Below are 14,380 nucleotides of genomic sequence, written 5' to 3' on the forward strand. Positions count from 1 at the left end.
TGACAAAACTGAGCCTTGGAAGAGTTCATAACTTCCTGAAAGGTCATATATTTGAACTTGCTTGTTTTGTTCCAAAGTCTCAGTTATTTCCACCACAGTACTAGTAAAGAAATTAATTCTATAAAATTAAACATATACATATATCCCAGAAATTACCTATTTTCCATATAATAGAAATTACATGTTTTATAGACATAACAGAATGCATGTATTACATATATAAAAAACTGAAATTATATACACAGCCACACATATACTGGCCCAGGAATACAGTTCCCAAAGAGAGGTCGCACTGGGAAAACCACTGATAAAACCGCAAAGCTTCCCATGGTGACTCTCTTTGAGAGGCACAAGGTCTGGTACTTTGGTGTTTTCATCACTCTGTTTTATTGTAATTTCTTGACTATGTCTGGCACATATTAGATGTTTAATAAATATTCGCTCGATGAACAAATGGACCATCAGCACAGAGAACTCATGGGCCTCTGGAACCGTGGCCTGTGTGCCAAGGGGAGGAGGACTGTATAGCACAAGGAACAAGGAGAACACCCTGCTAAATAACAGTAAGTTTAAAAACACATTAAGGGGCGCCTGGGTGGCTCAGTCGGTTAAGCGTCTGCCTTCGGCTCAGGTCAGGATCCCGGGGTCCTGGGATCGAGCCCCGCGTCGGGCTCCCTGCTCAGCGGGGAGTCTGCTTCTCCCTCTGCTCCTCCTTCCCCCAGTCCGAGCTCTCTCTCTCGCTCTAAATAAGTAAATAAAATCTTAAAAAACAAACACATTAAGCACAAAGATAGCACCAAAAAAACATCTTTCCTCAGCTACAGAGGAAGATTAAATCCCTGGGCCTAGGACAACAAAAATCAATGTATTCTCGGGAAACTGTTCCTTCCCCGCCTGCCACAGTTTCTGCCCTGTAACCCAGACTAAACTCCCTTTTACATTTCTTGAAGGAGTAGTCTCTGTGTGAAGGGAATAGCCTCCACAGTCAGGACCTGAGGTGGGAACCCCAGGAAGGTCCATGCTGCATTTCTTCAGAGCTACGTGGTTTCATTTGCACAGTTAGCAACTACTGCAACCTAACGGAAATATAATATGCTACATACCTTAAAGTATTTTTTAGGCAAAAATAAAACATGTAGGGGTCTACAGTTTTCATTCTTGTTATTTTATTTTCTTATTATTTTACTTTATTTTTTAAGATTTATTTACTTATGGGCGCCTGGGTGTCTCAGTTGGTTAAGCGACTGCCTTCGGCTCAGGTCATGATCCTGGAGTCCCGGGATCGAGTCCCACATCGGGCTCCCTGCTCAGTGGGGGGTCTGCTTCTCCCTCTGCCCTCTTCCCTCTCGTGCTCTCTGTCTCTCATTCTCTCTCAAATAAATAAATAAAATCTTAAAAAAAAAAAAGATTTATTTATTTATTTGAGAGAGAGAGAGCAGGGGGAGGGGCAGAGGGAGAGAGAATCTCAAGCCGACTCCATGCTGAGCACAGAGCCTGACATGGGCTCGATCTCATGACCATGAGATCACAACCTGAGCTGAAACCAAGAGTCAGATGCCTAACTGACTGTGCCACCCACGTGTCCCTGTTGTTTTATTTTAAATTCAATTTCGTAAAGTTGTTTAAAATCATTTGGAAGCAAATGATAGGGAATGTAATAATTCATGTGCAACAAGACCATTTATATCCTCTATTTTTATCCCCAAAGTATGATACTAAGTATAACAGTATTAACGTGTTTAGCAATGCAACATATGATACAATTTAACAGAATAATAAAAGATAATGCAGGAAAATAAAAAGAGGTCCTCTCAGGTGATTGCACCATCCTTACAAGGATTGGGGGGGGGAAGAGTGTTGTACAACTTAGATCTATGACATTGTGTTTGAGAAACACACACTTTGATGTTAGAACTATATATTTCAGAAAAAATGATCAATTTAATGTACTCTCCCTCAGTACCTTAATTTCCCAGAAAAAATAATAGCAATTACCAATTAAGCACCTGCTATATTCAGGCACTTTGACTTACATTATTCTTAGTGCTCACGACACTCTGCATTTTTCAGGTGAGGAAACTGAAAGGGAGATTAAGAAACTTGGCTAGGGCCTCACGTGGAACCCATTCAAGTTTCAATAAAGACCTTCATCTTGGGGCACCTGGCTGGCTCAGTCAGTTAGGCATCTGACTCTTGATCTCAGCTCAGGTCTTGATCTCAGGGTTGTGAGTTCAAGCCCCACATGGGGCTCCACGCCGGGCATAGAGCCTACATACATACAAACATACATACATAAAACGAATACCTTCATCTTAACACAAAACCTATTACCTCCCATGGGCTAGGTGGAGAAACTGGATGGAAATCTGGACATCACACCAATCTTGTTCCATTGGTATACTTCCAAAGTGTGTAGGATATCACTCACTGTATTATTTTTCTGACATCCAGATCTTCCTAGAATCTTCTAGGACAAATTCCTTAATATACTGAAATCTCATCAAGAGTTAAAGTTAAAAGGGGCACCTGGGTGGCTCAGTCTAAATTAAACATCCAACTCTTGATTTCAGCTCAGGTCATGATCTCAGGGTCGTGAAATCGAGCCCCGCAAATGGCTCCCTCTCAGCGGTGAGTCTGCTTGAGGATTCTCCCTCTCCCTCTGCCCCTCTCCCCACCACCCCTGCACTCACTTTCTCTAAAATAAATAAATAAATCTTTGAGAAAATAAGAGTTAATGATGCAAAAAGGCACTTAACAAATGTCATTTAGATGATGAAGTTTTCCCATTTTAGAAAAATAAAAGCAAATCTTACAGAAATACAGCTCTTGCGTGATACTGGGAAAGGATACAGTCGCCATCACAACCAAAACCTATTAACTGCATCCAATCTCCCCACCCCCAGCTACGATATGCAAAGCAGTGGAAGGAGTCTTGGGCTGGGAATCCACTGGCTCAAACCATCGTATTTAACAGGGTGAGGTCATACAAGCCTTTGGATTTGTTGGTGCTGTGCCTTTCATATATTCCTTGTGGGGTGAAAATGCTGGCCTTGCCAAACCCACAAGACAGTTGTTAGAATAAAATGAAGAAGTCTACTTGAAGGTGTTTGGGAAAGTATATAAATGCTGTACGCAACTATAAATAAATGTGTACAAATGTATTACTATAGTTATTATTCATTGAAGGTACAGAGCTCCTCACCCATAAATTTACTAAAATAAGACATACCTTTAAGGTTGTAGGCAGCCCACTAAAAAGACTCGATTGAAAAAGTGACAAAGAGCCCAAGTTAGGGGGCAGTGATGAGGAAAAGATGGTTTTAGGATGAGCAGATACCGATCAGAAAGGGGTAGATAAAAGCTCACATTTCAAACAAACAAAAAAACCCTTTCTTCTGTGCCCAGAGGGTTGTCTTTGAGCCCCTGTCAAGATGAGAGACTCGAAGATGCAGACGCAGATGCTGAAGCAGTATTTACCTCAGGCTGTAGGTGAGAGGAAATGACAGGCTTTGTCATCTGTGCAATTTCTATTGTCTGCAAAGGGTCTTACTCACCCTGAGGAAAATGATGCCTGCCACCAATCTACCTACCAGCACAGGGAACAGCCCCATTTTCAGATTTTAAAAGTAAACTGTCTCAGAAAGTACTTTTAAAAGCATTTTCATTTTTCCCAGCTCCCCATAATGGTTTAAGGCAGATCATTCAGTTAAACCTAACTTAAGACAAATATTAAGGATCTTGTAAGAGAACCACATGGTAAGTTGAGTTGGGAATACATAATATATTTAGTTAAAAATAAAGAACGCTACCTTATTTCAATTATGTTACCCCATGAGAATTTTCCTTCATGCTTGAAACAGAAGCACGTCATAGCTTTATTTACATGTTTTAAGACTGTAATCAGACTTTTGCAGATATTCTCAGATGACTCCAGGGCATACAAGATCTTTTTTTTTTTTTTAAGGTTTTATTTATTTGACAGAGAGAGACACAGTGATAGAGGGAACACAAGCAGGGGGAGTAGGAGAGCGAGAAGCAGGCTTCCTGCTGAGCAGGGAGCCTGATGCGGGGCTCGATCCCAGGATCCTGAGATCATGACCTGAGCCGAAGGCAGACGCTTAACGACTGAGCCACCCAGGTGCCCCAAGATCCTTGTTTTTAAAAACATAATTCTGGCTGTGAAATTATTCTAAAGAGAGCTGCTGGAGTTGAGCTGATGATCCTGTTTGTGATGAGCTGGATGGAGTGGTAGTTTTCCACACACTATTGCCAACATTCGGAACGCTGAGTCTGAAGATCAGGACATAGCTACTTACCCAGGTTCACAAAATAAGAATGACGTAAGCCTCTATCACAACATTCTATACTATCTAAACTTCATCAAAACCTTTGAGGCATATATTTCCTTCTTCTGTATGCATACATAAACAAATATTTGCATTAACATGGCCAATACCTCTACAGGTTTTGAGCGTCAGCACTGGGCACTTTTCACATAATTCAACACAGGAATTGAATGCCTAAGGGCATGTTTAGATATGTATGGATTATTTGTATCCTGATACCAAAGGAGCATTCATAATTAGCAGAATAACAGCACCTGTGATTTGCAAGAATGTGGCTTTAACAACTGGAGACACAGAAAAAAACTGATTTTTTAAATGGTTCTTAATTCTAGTATTATTTTTAAAACTTGTGTTTTTAAGAACAAATTTGAAAGGCAGGGAGAGGTGTGGAGTTGTTTTACCTAATGTTTTCAATTCGAGTCTTTTAAGAATTCCTTAGATTGTTCATGCATGTTATCACAAACACAAAAGCACAATGGCTATGTTTGTTACCCTAGAACATTTGTTTTTAAAAATGTGGTCCAACTGTACAAAACGTAGGAAGAATGATAAGACACTTTCTTTTGTAAGATTCCTTTATGAATCCCAAGGATTGTGTCTCTTGGCGTAGAACATTTGGTGATTTTTGTTTTTTTGCTTTTTAATACTCTGTTCTGATCAAGGCATGGGTTATTTTTAATTGCATTCACAGTTCTTTCTAAATTATTTTCGTAAGTAATTTAATTAAAATGCTGCATTCAATACTATTTTGGAGCAAGGTGTGTTGGGAATACATTGTAATGTAATTAACATAACCTAAGATGACATAGCTTTCCTTTCTTCTCAGATAATTGGATGGACTTTGGGATCACTGTTAATCACTTTGTGTTTTACGAACACTGTTAGTAGCAGTATATGATATAAGAAAGAGTGCTGCCAAGTAGTAATTGTTATACTACTTTATTCTTCTATAAGACAGTACATTTGTCTTGGTTTGATCCTTGAAAATTGCCTAAATAATACAAATCAGGCATTTCAATGTGATGTGTCTTTGATTAGAATAAAATATGTGAAAGGGTATTACAGTATTTATGTTAGATATAACTTTAAAAAGACTGGCATCACCCATGTTCACACCATGATCTTTAACTTCCCGTTGGTAATGAGAAGGTTACTTGCTTTTCTTTGGGGAAAGATAAGAGTCTGAACTTAGCAGCAGTCAAGAACTAGAAGACTTTTCTCACCATCATCATGACCATTAGGTATAAAAGAGAGATAATGATAGCACTGACCTGACAAGCTCATGGTGACAGCCACTGAATGGCCATAAATGTCAGCTACAATTATTACTGGAACTCTCAACCATTTTGGCCATGTAACCTGTTCATATTAATCAGACTGAAATCTTTAAAATATATCTCAACTCTATATTGTCTAGAGGTGAGGAATGAATCTGAATTAATGATTTTTATCATGAAAGTAAGTCAACATTCCAGTCAATGCTTTATTTTCAACAAACGAATTACCCGAACTAATAATACCTCTCTGTGGGGTGTGATGAATTTCAGCCCACTTGCCTCAGCTGAATAAATGCTCTAATGAACAAGGCGATCAGTGTGACTTCTGAGAGAGACACATTTATCAAACCCTTGGACCAGCGCATGCAAACAGTTTAGTCTAGGGACATCTGTACTCTGTGAATCTTTTTGAACGGTAGATAGCTCCTGCCAGGAACAGAACAAACTGTTTTTTAATGTGACCTCCCTCCTATTTCCTAGTCCTGAAAAGAGCAACTGCCACAGACTTGGTCAAAAAAAGTGAGATTAAGTGAACAGTTCATTTGTAATTAAACTTGGCAAAAAAAAAAAAAAAGGAAGAAGAACCGGGAGCAATGAATGCAACAGGAATTCCTGTTGGGATGAACTGGAAATGGAATTTTGCAAATGGTGTAGGCATCCTAACTCTAGTCCAACTAGACTTTCAATTTCTGGTGGAAGAAATTCCTTATTTGCGTTTTGTGGATTAGGAGCTCACAGTTTCTGAAAGCGAGCAATGTTGGTATTTTGGGTGGGAGAGCTCTTCATCATGAAGGGCTTTCTTGTGTGCCCGGTCCACAGCGTGACATTCACTATCTCTGACTTCTGAGGTACCAAACGCTGATGGTTCCCCAGACAATTTCTCCTTACTCCCTTGCATTTTCAGGGATATGGGTAATACCACCACTAGCACAGAACCACTGTGGTAGACAAGGGCATAAAAACTGTGCACAGGGTTTGATGTTGGGATTACACGTCTTCCCGTCTAACCTCTAACCCAAGAGGTTAGATTCGGTTAAGTGGGGGTATGAAGTCACTTTGCAACATTTCAGGAAAGGACATTCTAGGAAAGAGGGATGGAAAGAGTTGTGGTTAAGAAAATGGATGCATCTTAGCTCTCCCACTTCCTAGCTGTGATGTGTTGCACAACTACTTCTAACTAAGGGAGGGATAATGGTGATCTTCACCTCGCAGGCTTACTGGAAGGATTCAGCGTGCTGTGTCACTTGGCGCAGCTCAGCTCCTGGTACGCAGCAAGCCCCCAAATGTTCCAGCTGTGAGGCATAAAGCTAGCAAAGTGGGAGTTTATGCCTTTAATGGAGGTCATTCACAAGGACCAAGAATTTGTCAGAATAATGTACATTGGGAGAAACAAAGGTAAATTAGGGCAGCCTCAGAAAAAGCTAAAAAAATAAGGCAAATGGCAATTTTCTACCACCAGAAATAGGTCTTATTTGTTGTCCTGTTAACTGCTAAAGAAAAAATAAGAGTGTGTTTTCATAAAATCACAAGGCATGAGATAAGCTTTCATGTTTATTCTTTTGTGCCATATTTTATTTATTTTTTAGACAGCATAGCTCGATCTCACGACCCTGAGATCATGACCTGAGCCGAAATCAAGAGTCAGATGCTTAACTGAGCCACCCAGGCACCCCAATTTTATGCCATATTTTAAATTCATGATGGACTCCTGTTTAAATTTGTACAATTCAGGAACTCTACACTGAATGGTTCACAATTGCTCAGCCTAAGTCAAAATGTTTTGTTTCATTAGTTATGAATTCAGTTTAGGAATCCACAATGAATACATATGGAAACACAGAAAGTGTGCGTTCTTATTCCTAAATTCTTGATCTATCAAATGTATTGTGCACCTAATATGCTTTTCTTCTCTAAAATAGCCTGTAATTCATGTTTTGACTGATTGAGATTGAACTCTAATCCAATTAACACATCTAATCAGATATAAATTCAAAGCATTTTAAGTCAGAATAACATAAAATGCTAAAATGTCACTCAGTAACTGGTAAGTTACTCAGTGCCTGCCAATAAAATATCATCTGATCCAGAATCCAGGATCTGACTTTTTCCTAAATGAACAAAATTCCTAGAGCTCTAAATACCTTTATGCCAAAATAATACAGTAATAATGTGATATTTAATACATACACATGTTGTTGCACAATTAGTATTAGCACTTTAAAACAGGTGTTCACTGCCCAAAGATAACAATAACCCAGAACTATCATAATCATGCATTCTAGTAAGACCATTAAGACAATATTGCAATTATTTTTCACAATCTATAGCACCCTGTCCGTATTTCATGGGCCAGGTCACTGTGACATTACTAGTTTGATAATTCACAAACTGGAAAATCATGTTATCACCAGAGTTGCAATCACTGTATGTACGTATTTCTATATACTAGCACCAATTAGAAAGTGAAATTAAAAAAAAAAATTCCATTCACAATTACATCAAAATGAATAAAATACTTAGAAATAAATTTTACAAAAGGAGTGCAAGATTTGTACACTGAAAACTACAAAACATTGCTGAGAAAAAAAAGTTTTAAATATCCAAATAAATGGAGAGGTAGTCCATGTTCATTGTATGCCTCGAAGGACCAAAACCACTGAAGACTCAATATTAAAATGTCAGTTCTCTCAACTTTATATATTCCATGTAATCCCTATCACATTCTAGCACGTGTGTGTGTGTAAACAAGCTGATTCTTTTTTTTTTTTTTAAGATTTTATTTATTTATTTATTTGACACAGAGAGAGAGACAGCGAGAGAGGGAACACAAGCAGGGGGAGTGGCAGAGGGAGAAGCAGGCTTCCCGTGGAGCAGGGAGCCCGATGCGGGGCTCGATCCCAGGACCCTGGGATCATGACCTGAGCTGAAGGCAGACGCTTAACGACTGAGCCACCCAGGTGCCCCGATTCTACAATTTATATGGAAATGCAAAGGAACCCAAAACGCAAAAATAATTTTCAAAGAGAACAAATTGTTAGAATTATATTCTGCTTTCAAAACTTATTATATGGGTATGGTAACCAGAACCGTGAGATACTGATACAGGAATAATGTATCGATCAATGGAACAGAGTCCAGAAACAGACTCACGAATATAAAGACAACAGATTTTTGACAAAAGTACAGATGCAGTTCAATGGTGAGAGAGATTTTTTTTTTTCAACAAATGATGTTGGGACAACTGGCTACCCCTACACACACACACACACACACACTTAAAGAATTCTTACAATTCCCTAAGAAGAGACAAATATATAAAAAGAGAAATGGGCATAAGATTTGAACATTTTAACCAAAGAAGATACACAAATAGCTAGTAGGCACCTAAAAAAAATGCTCACCATCAATAGTCATTAGAAGACTGCAAATTAAAACCATGGTGGAACACCACCACAGATCCCCGAGGATGGCGATCATCAAAAAGACAATACCCAGGTCTGGTAAAGATGTGGAGAGACTGGAACTCTCATACATTGCTGACGGCGGATGTAAAGTGATCCAGACACTTTGGAGAACTGCTTGACTGTTTCCTGAGAAATTAAACACGCACACACACCATACAGCTGCAGCAATTACACTTCCGGATATCTGTTCATGAAAAACGACAACGTATGTCCTCAAGGAGGCTTGTATGTGAATTTCAGAGCAGCATTACTCATCACAGGTAAATACTGGAGACAATTCCAATGGTCATCAACTTGTGAATGGATCAACAAATGTGGTAGATCCCTACAATGGAATACTACTCAATAATAAAAAGGAGCCAACTCCTGATACATGCCACAACCTGGATGAATCTCAAAAACATGCTAAGTGAGAGAAGCCAGATACAAAAGATTACATACTGCACAATTGCATGTGTATGTAATATCCAGAAATGGTAAATCTATACTGACAGATCAGTGGTTGTCTGGCGCTGGGGACAGGAGCAGAGAATGACTACAAACAAGCATGAGGGAACTTTTGGTGGTGGTGGTGGGGGGTGATGGAATTGCCCTAAGATTGGATTATGGTGATGGTTACAGAACTGTATAAACCTACTGGAAATTACTGGATTGGACAGTTTCGATGGATGACTTTTTGGTCTGAAAATTATACCTCAATACACTGTCAAAAATAAAGGGGGAAAAAGACACTTCAAGTGAAATAGAAATTGATCTTCAAATACGGGTGATGTAAAGGGTGAAGACCATCCTGGAATAAAGATGGCAGAACAATGAATAATGAACTCTTGTCCCTGGCTAATTGGGAGAGAAAAATGAAAAACTTAAAAATATTTATGATTTTCTTTTTTATTTCATTATTTAACTTTCTAACCGCCTTGGTTTCCTTAGGTAGAAAATAGGAATAATAATAGTACAAGGATAGTACAATATTTACAGGGATAGAATGAAGACTAATGAGATGCTGGACCTAGGGCTTTTGGTATAATGCTTGGCATATAACTGCTAGGTATTAGCTATTAGCAATCATGAAAATATTCAGGTTTCCTCTATAGATGTGAAAATACTGAACAAAACACATCTATGTTTCTCTAATTCCACAGCTATGAAATTTCCCTAAATGTAAAAACAGAACCACAATTATATCAACTTTGTCAAAGTTAGTTGTAATAAAATTATTGATACTGGATAAATGTTGTTTTTTCAATCAGATTTTTAAAAATAAATCCATTTTCAAGGCATACATTGACATATTTTAAGAATACAAAATGATTAACAAAATGAGATGTATCTACTGGCATGAATGAAAACTAGCTGATTTAAATACACAAGTTTATCAAGAAGCATAAATTGTGTGCTAAAGACATCAGTTAAATCTTATACAGTGAACAAGAAAAATATAATATCCTAACTTCTTGTTTCTTCTAACTTATTTGACCATTGTTTATTTTTATAAATTATCACAGAATTATAGGGTTTGAAAGAACCTAACTAGGCCATTTATCCCCTTCAGAATTTTCTCTCATAAAGAACTTATCGTACTTTAAGTAAATAGTGCAATGAAGAACCCATAACCTACTTGGTAGCAAGCACTCATCTTTCAGAAGAGTGTTCTTTACTTCTGTTCTTTCCTGGAAAGAAATCCACTTTGCTTTTGGAGCGTGGGAAGTACTGGTTTCATTATAAAATGAGGGGTATTATCAGGTGAATTATACAGTTCTTCAGATAACCAGGTTCAAGTACAAATGGGGACAAGAATGATTGAAAACTGGTACACCACCGAATTGGGTGTTCTGGGTTCCCCTTTTGTTGGGACAGTGAAAAGAGCTAAAGAATCAGGGACGGGGACATGGGGACATACTCAGGTGCCACGCCATGTAGTTTAAGAAGCGGTGGCCAGCATACACTTGTAAATTTTGTACTGTTCAAGAGGGAAATGATCAGCCAAGCAAAAACAAGGACAGAGAGTTAACTTCCGCTGTAGAATAGATGAGCTGCATCACGTTAGGGGAAGAGTGACCTTATGGTAAGGTGCCATATGTAAACTGCAGTACATATTACCTTATTGTGCCTGAAATGTTTTATTACAAGCAAAATATTTCTGGGTATTCATTCTGCCAATTATTTGTATTTTTCTTACATTCTAGTTGCACAAAAATATGCAGTATTTGTGATCTGAAAGGACTATTTTACAGTATCTTCAGAAACCACTGACATTTTCATATTTACTTAGATTGTCTAAAAACCGTGTCATTCGGATCTTATAGACCTGTATTTTTAGCCACATTACTAGCACTGATACTTGTGAAATACTCAAAACTGTGCCTAGAATTATTTCTAGAGCACAGCAGGTTAGGTAACATTTTGAGCTTCCAATGAGCTTTCGAACTTCTGGGGTCCTAGCCACTTCGGTGATTAGCAGCTCTCTGGAAGGGGAAAAGGGGAGGCAGCTGTCCATAGCTGCTGCTGGCAGGGAGGCTCAGGGGGAGCCCAGCTATTCCATCACTGAAACAAGGTTGGGAGCCTCCCCTCCATCCCCTCGGGCTGCACGCTTTTTGTGACTTCCTTCCCTCTCCGAAGAGTCCCTTGACATCTACTTTCTCCTGGATGAAATGCGGTGTGGGAGGAGAAAAGGCTCACAGGGTAATTTTAACCCAGGCCGGGCTCTCTCCACCCTCTGGGGGAAATCCCATGCAGCCCATATGCCTCTAGGGACAATCCTATCTGAGGTACTATTTTTAATAAAGAATACTATCTGCGGTAAGAACAGAACTGAAACATGGCCAACATACCCTTTATTACAGAAATAGGAATTCTGAGACACTCCAAAAGGCCTGAGCATCAAAACAATTTTTAATCTTTTTATGTAACTTATGAGTTGGAGAATTTACTACATTTTATTTTTCTTCTTTGCTTCTTTGAAAAGAGCAGATAATCTACCAGTTTAACACTGGCAGACTGAAAACTCATTTTCACATCTCTTCCCATCTTTTGCAGAATTTGGATTGCCACTAAAGAGTAAATAAAATTTTCAAGCTAGCTTTTCTCATTTTCTAAATGAAATATCCAAAGCCCAGACAGGCTGTCCCCCCTCCTCCAGTTCACAAACAGGACTTTGCATCAGAGGTCGGATTAGCTTCCAGACTCTCAGCTCCCCACAGCGCTCTGAACCATGCCTCACTGCCTCTATGAATTCACGTTACAAAGAAGCAATAGAATCATCTAGGCAGTGAGGTTTAGCTTTAGTTGATATGTACAAAGCAAAAGGCATTTACCTTTTTTCATTTTCCTTGACCAATCTATACATGATGTAAGGATTTACATGGCAGATAGATAACAAAGCAAAGATGAATTTGGTTGGCATAAACAATGATTTGGGTTGGTATATATACAACCTCCACGAAATCCAGGTTAAAGGAGTTAATCAGATAAAACATTTTTTTAAGCACACTGTCGGCAGGTATATTCAAATGCTTACAAGAGATGGGAAGCTACATTTCATATGAACAATAAAAAAATTTAAAAACGACATTAGCCCTTTAACAATACATTATTTCAATAGTTTATTTTTGTTAATGATAGGGATATCTTCTCAGTAAATTCAAATAATTTTGTAACAGTGAATGATAAGCTAGAGCTAGAAAAGTTAACACCTAGCATTATCTTGAAATTTCAGGGGGGAAAGTGGTTGATTGGAGCTTCACCTTTCTTTCTGAACCAAACGATACTGACTGAAATAAACACATTTTGAAAAGAACTGTATCTGGTTCTTTCATATTTCAAATGTAAAAGTCTTCTGATAGAGAAAATTCTATTTTTCTGTACCTGTTTAGATGATATTCCAGTAAAAGTCAACACTTGGATCCTAGGATATAGCTAGTGAAAACAAAAGTGATGGAAATTTAAGAAGAAATTAGCTTTTCCCCATGACAGAAAATCAGTATCAAATACATTCAACATGATTATGGTGACTGAAGCAAAAATACCAAGTATAAGATGATAATAGTTCTTGTTTGGCACATATATTAATAAATTTTCAAATATCAAACAATAGAACAGCAATATCTACTAAAACCAACTAGCACAATAAGACTCCTAAAGCACAGTTAATTATTCACATCATAAAAAACTAATTTCCATATGAATTCTGTAGGCAAGCATACCCTCCGTGCTGTGCAAGCTGGTCCAAGCACGTACTTTTCCAGGATTTGCCAGTATTTCAAAGTAAACTCATGCTGAACCCAACTCCTAACTGAACTCACTGATCTTCTGATCAGGCCCTCACTTATAAAAATATACACACACCCTTATCACAACTTTGAAAAGAATGGAAGGCCTTCATACATGTCAGTTTTTAGTTTTATCCAATCATTAATTTTCTGCAGAGTTGTTTTTTCTTGAGTTAATATTTTTGCAAGTTTTTTCATTTTTTCTTCATTTCTTTCTATGTACTTCAACCCTTCCAGCTGCAGCTGATTGAGCTTTTCATTTCGGCTTTCATCCAGAGGTATGTTTTCACACATTACAGGATTAAATCTAAAATAGGTGTCAGGAGGTAACAGACCATCAAGCATTACGTGGACTTCTGTTAAAACAAATAGAGAACAGGGTAGATAAGAAAATTGATTTATTCTGAAAATTGATTTATTCTGCAATGACCTAATTTTATCCTTATTTAAAATTATCTTCTTTGAGGGCAAATTACAAAGCCTATTTCATCACTCCAGCCAATTAACAGTCGGTCCAAGGAATCCATACTAATGACTATAACTACAAAATGAAATTCATCTCCCAAGATCATTCATATAATTCTGCTAATTAGAGTACTTGCTCCTGTACTCTATTCTCTGTTTCTGGTCATACTGTTAGCCACTGCTGAAATGCCTTCCCAACTTTCCTTTTCGTGTTTTATAATTTTTGGTATCGTCTTTACTGAGGGTTAATTTACATACAAAATTCACCAATCTTAAGTGTATAATTTGAGAAATTTCGACAAATGAGTATCTTTGTGTAATCACACCAGTCATGACCGAACATTTCTATCACTCCAGAAAGTTCCTTCATGTCTTTTTATAGTTCCTCTTCTTATTCTTTGCCTTTTCTAGAATTTCATATAAAGAGAATCAGGAGTATATAGCTAGCTCTTCTGTGTTTAGCTTCTTTTACTTAGCAACATGCTTCTGAAATTCATCCCTGTCATAGTATGTATCAATCGCTCCTTCCTTTTTATTGGTGGGTAGAATTCCACTGCACA

General features: G+C 38.0%; 1 protein-coding gene across 2 annotated transcripts in view; it reads right to left on the reverse strand.

Moving 5' to 3' along the window:
• Positions 1-12,676: 12,676 nt before the first annotated feature.
• The window catches only part of PNPLA8 (patatin like phospholipase domain containing 8), a 42,459-nt gene continuing 40,755 nt past the window's right edge, over positions 12,677-14,380 (reverse strand). For both annotated transcript variants that reach the window (XM_045864914.3, XM_045864913.3), the window contains exon 10: positions 12,677-13,711. In XM_045864914.3, the coding sequence (XP_045720870.1) occupies positions 13,437-13,711 (275 nt within the window). In that variant the 3' untranslated portion in view covers positions 12,677-13,436. The remainder of the gene's footprint in view (positions 13,712-14,380) is intronic.

Source organism: Mirounga angustirostris, unplaced genomic scaffold, assembly GCF_029215605.1.
Source record: "Mirounga angustirostris isolate CCGP_5_RB_7025 unplaced genomic scaffold, mMirAng1.0.hap1 SCAF_12, whole genome shotgun sequence".
Lineage (NCBI taxonomy): Eukaryota > Metazoa > Chordata > Mammalia > Carnivora > Phocidae > Mirounga > Mirounga angustirostris.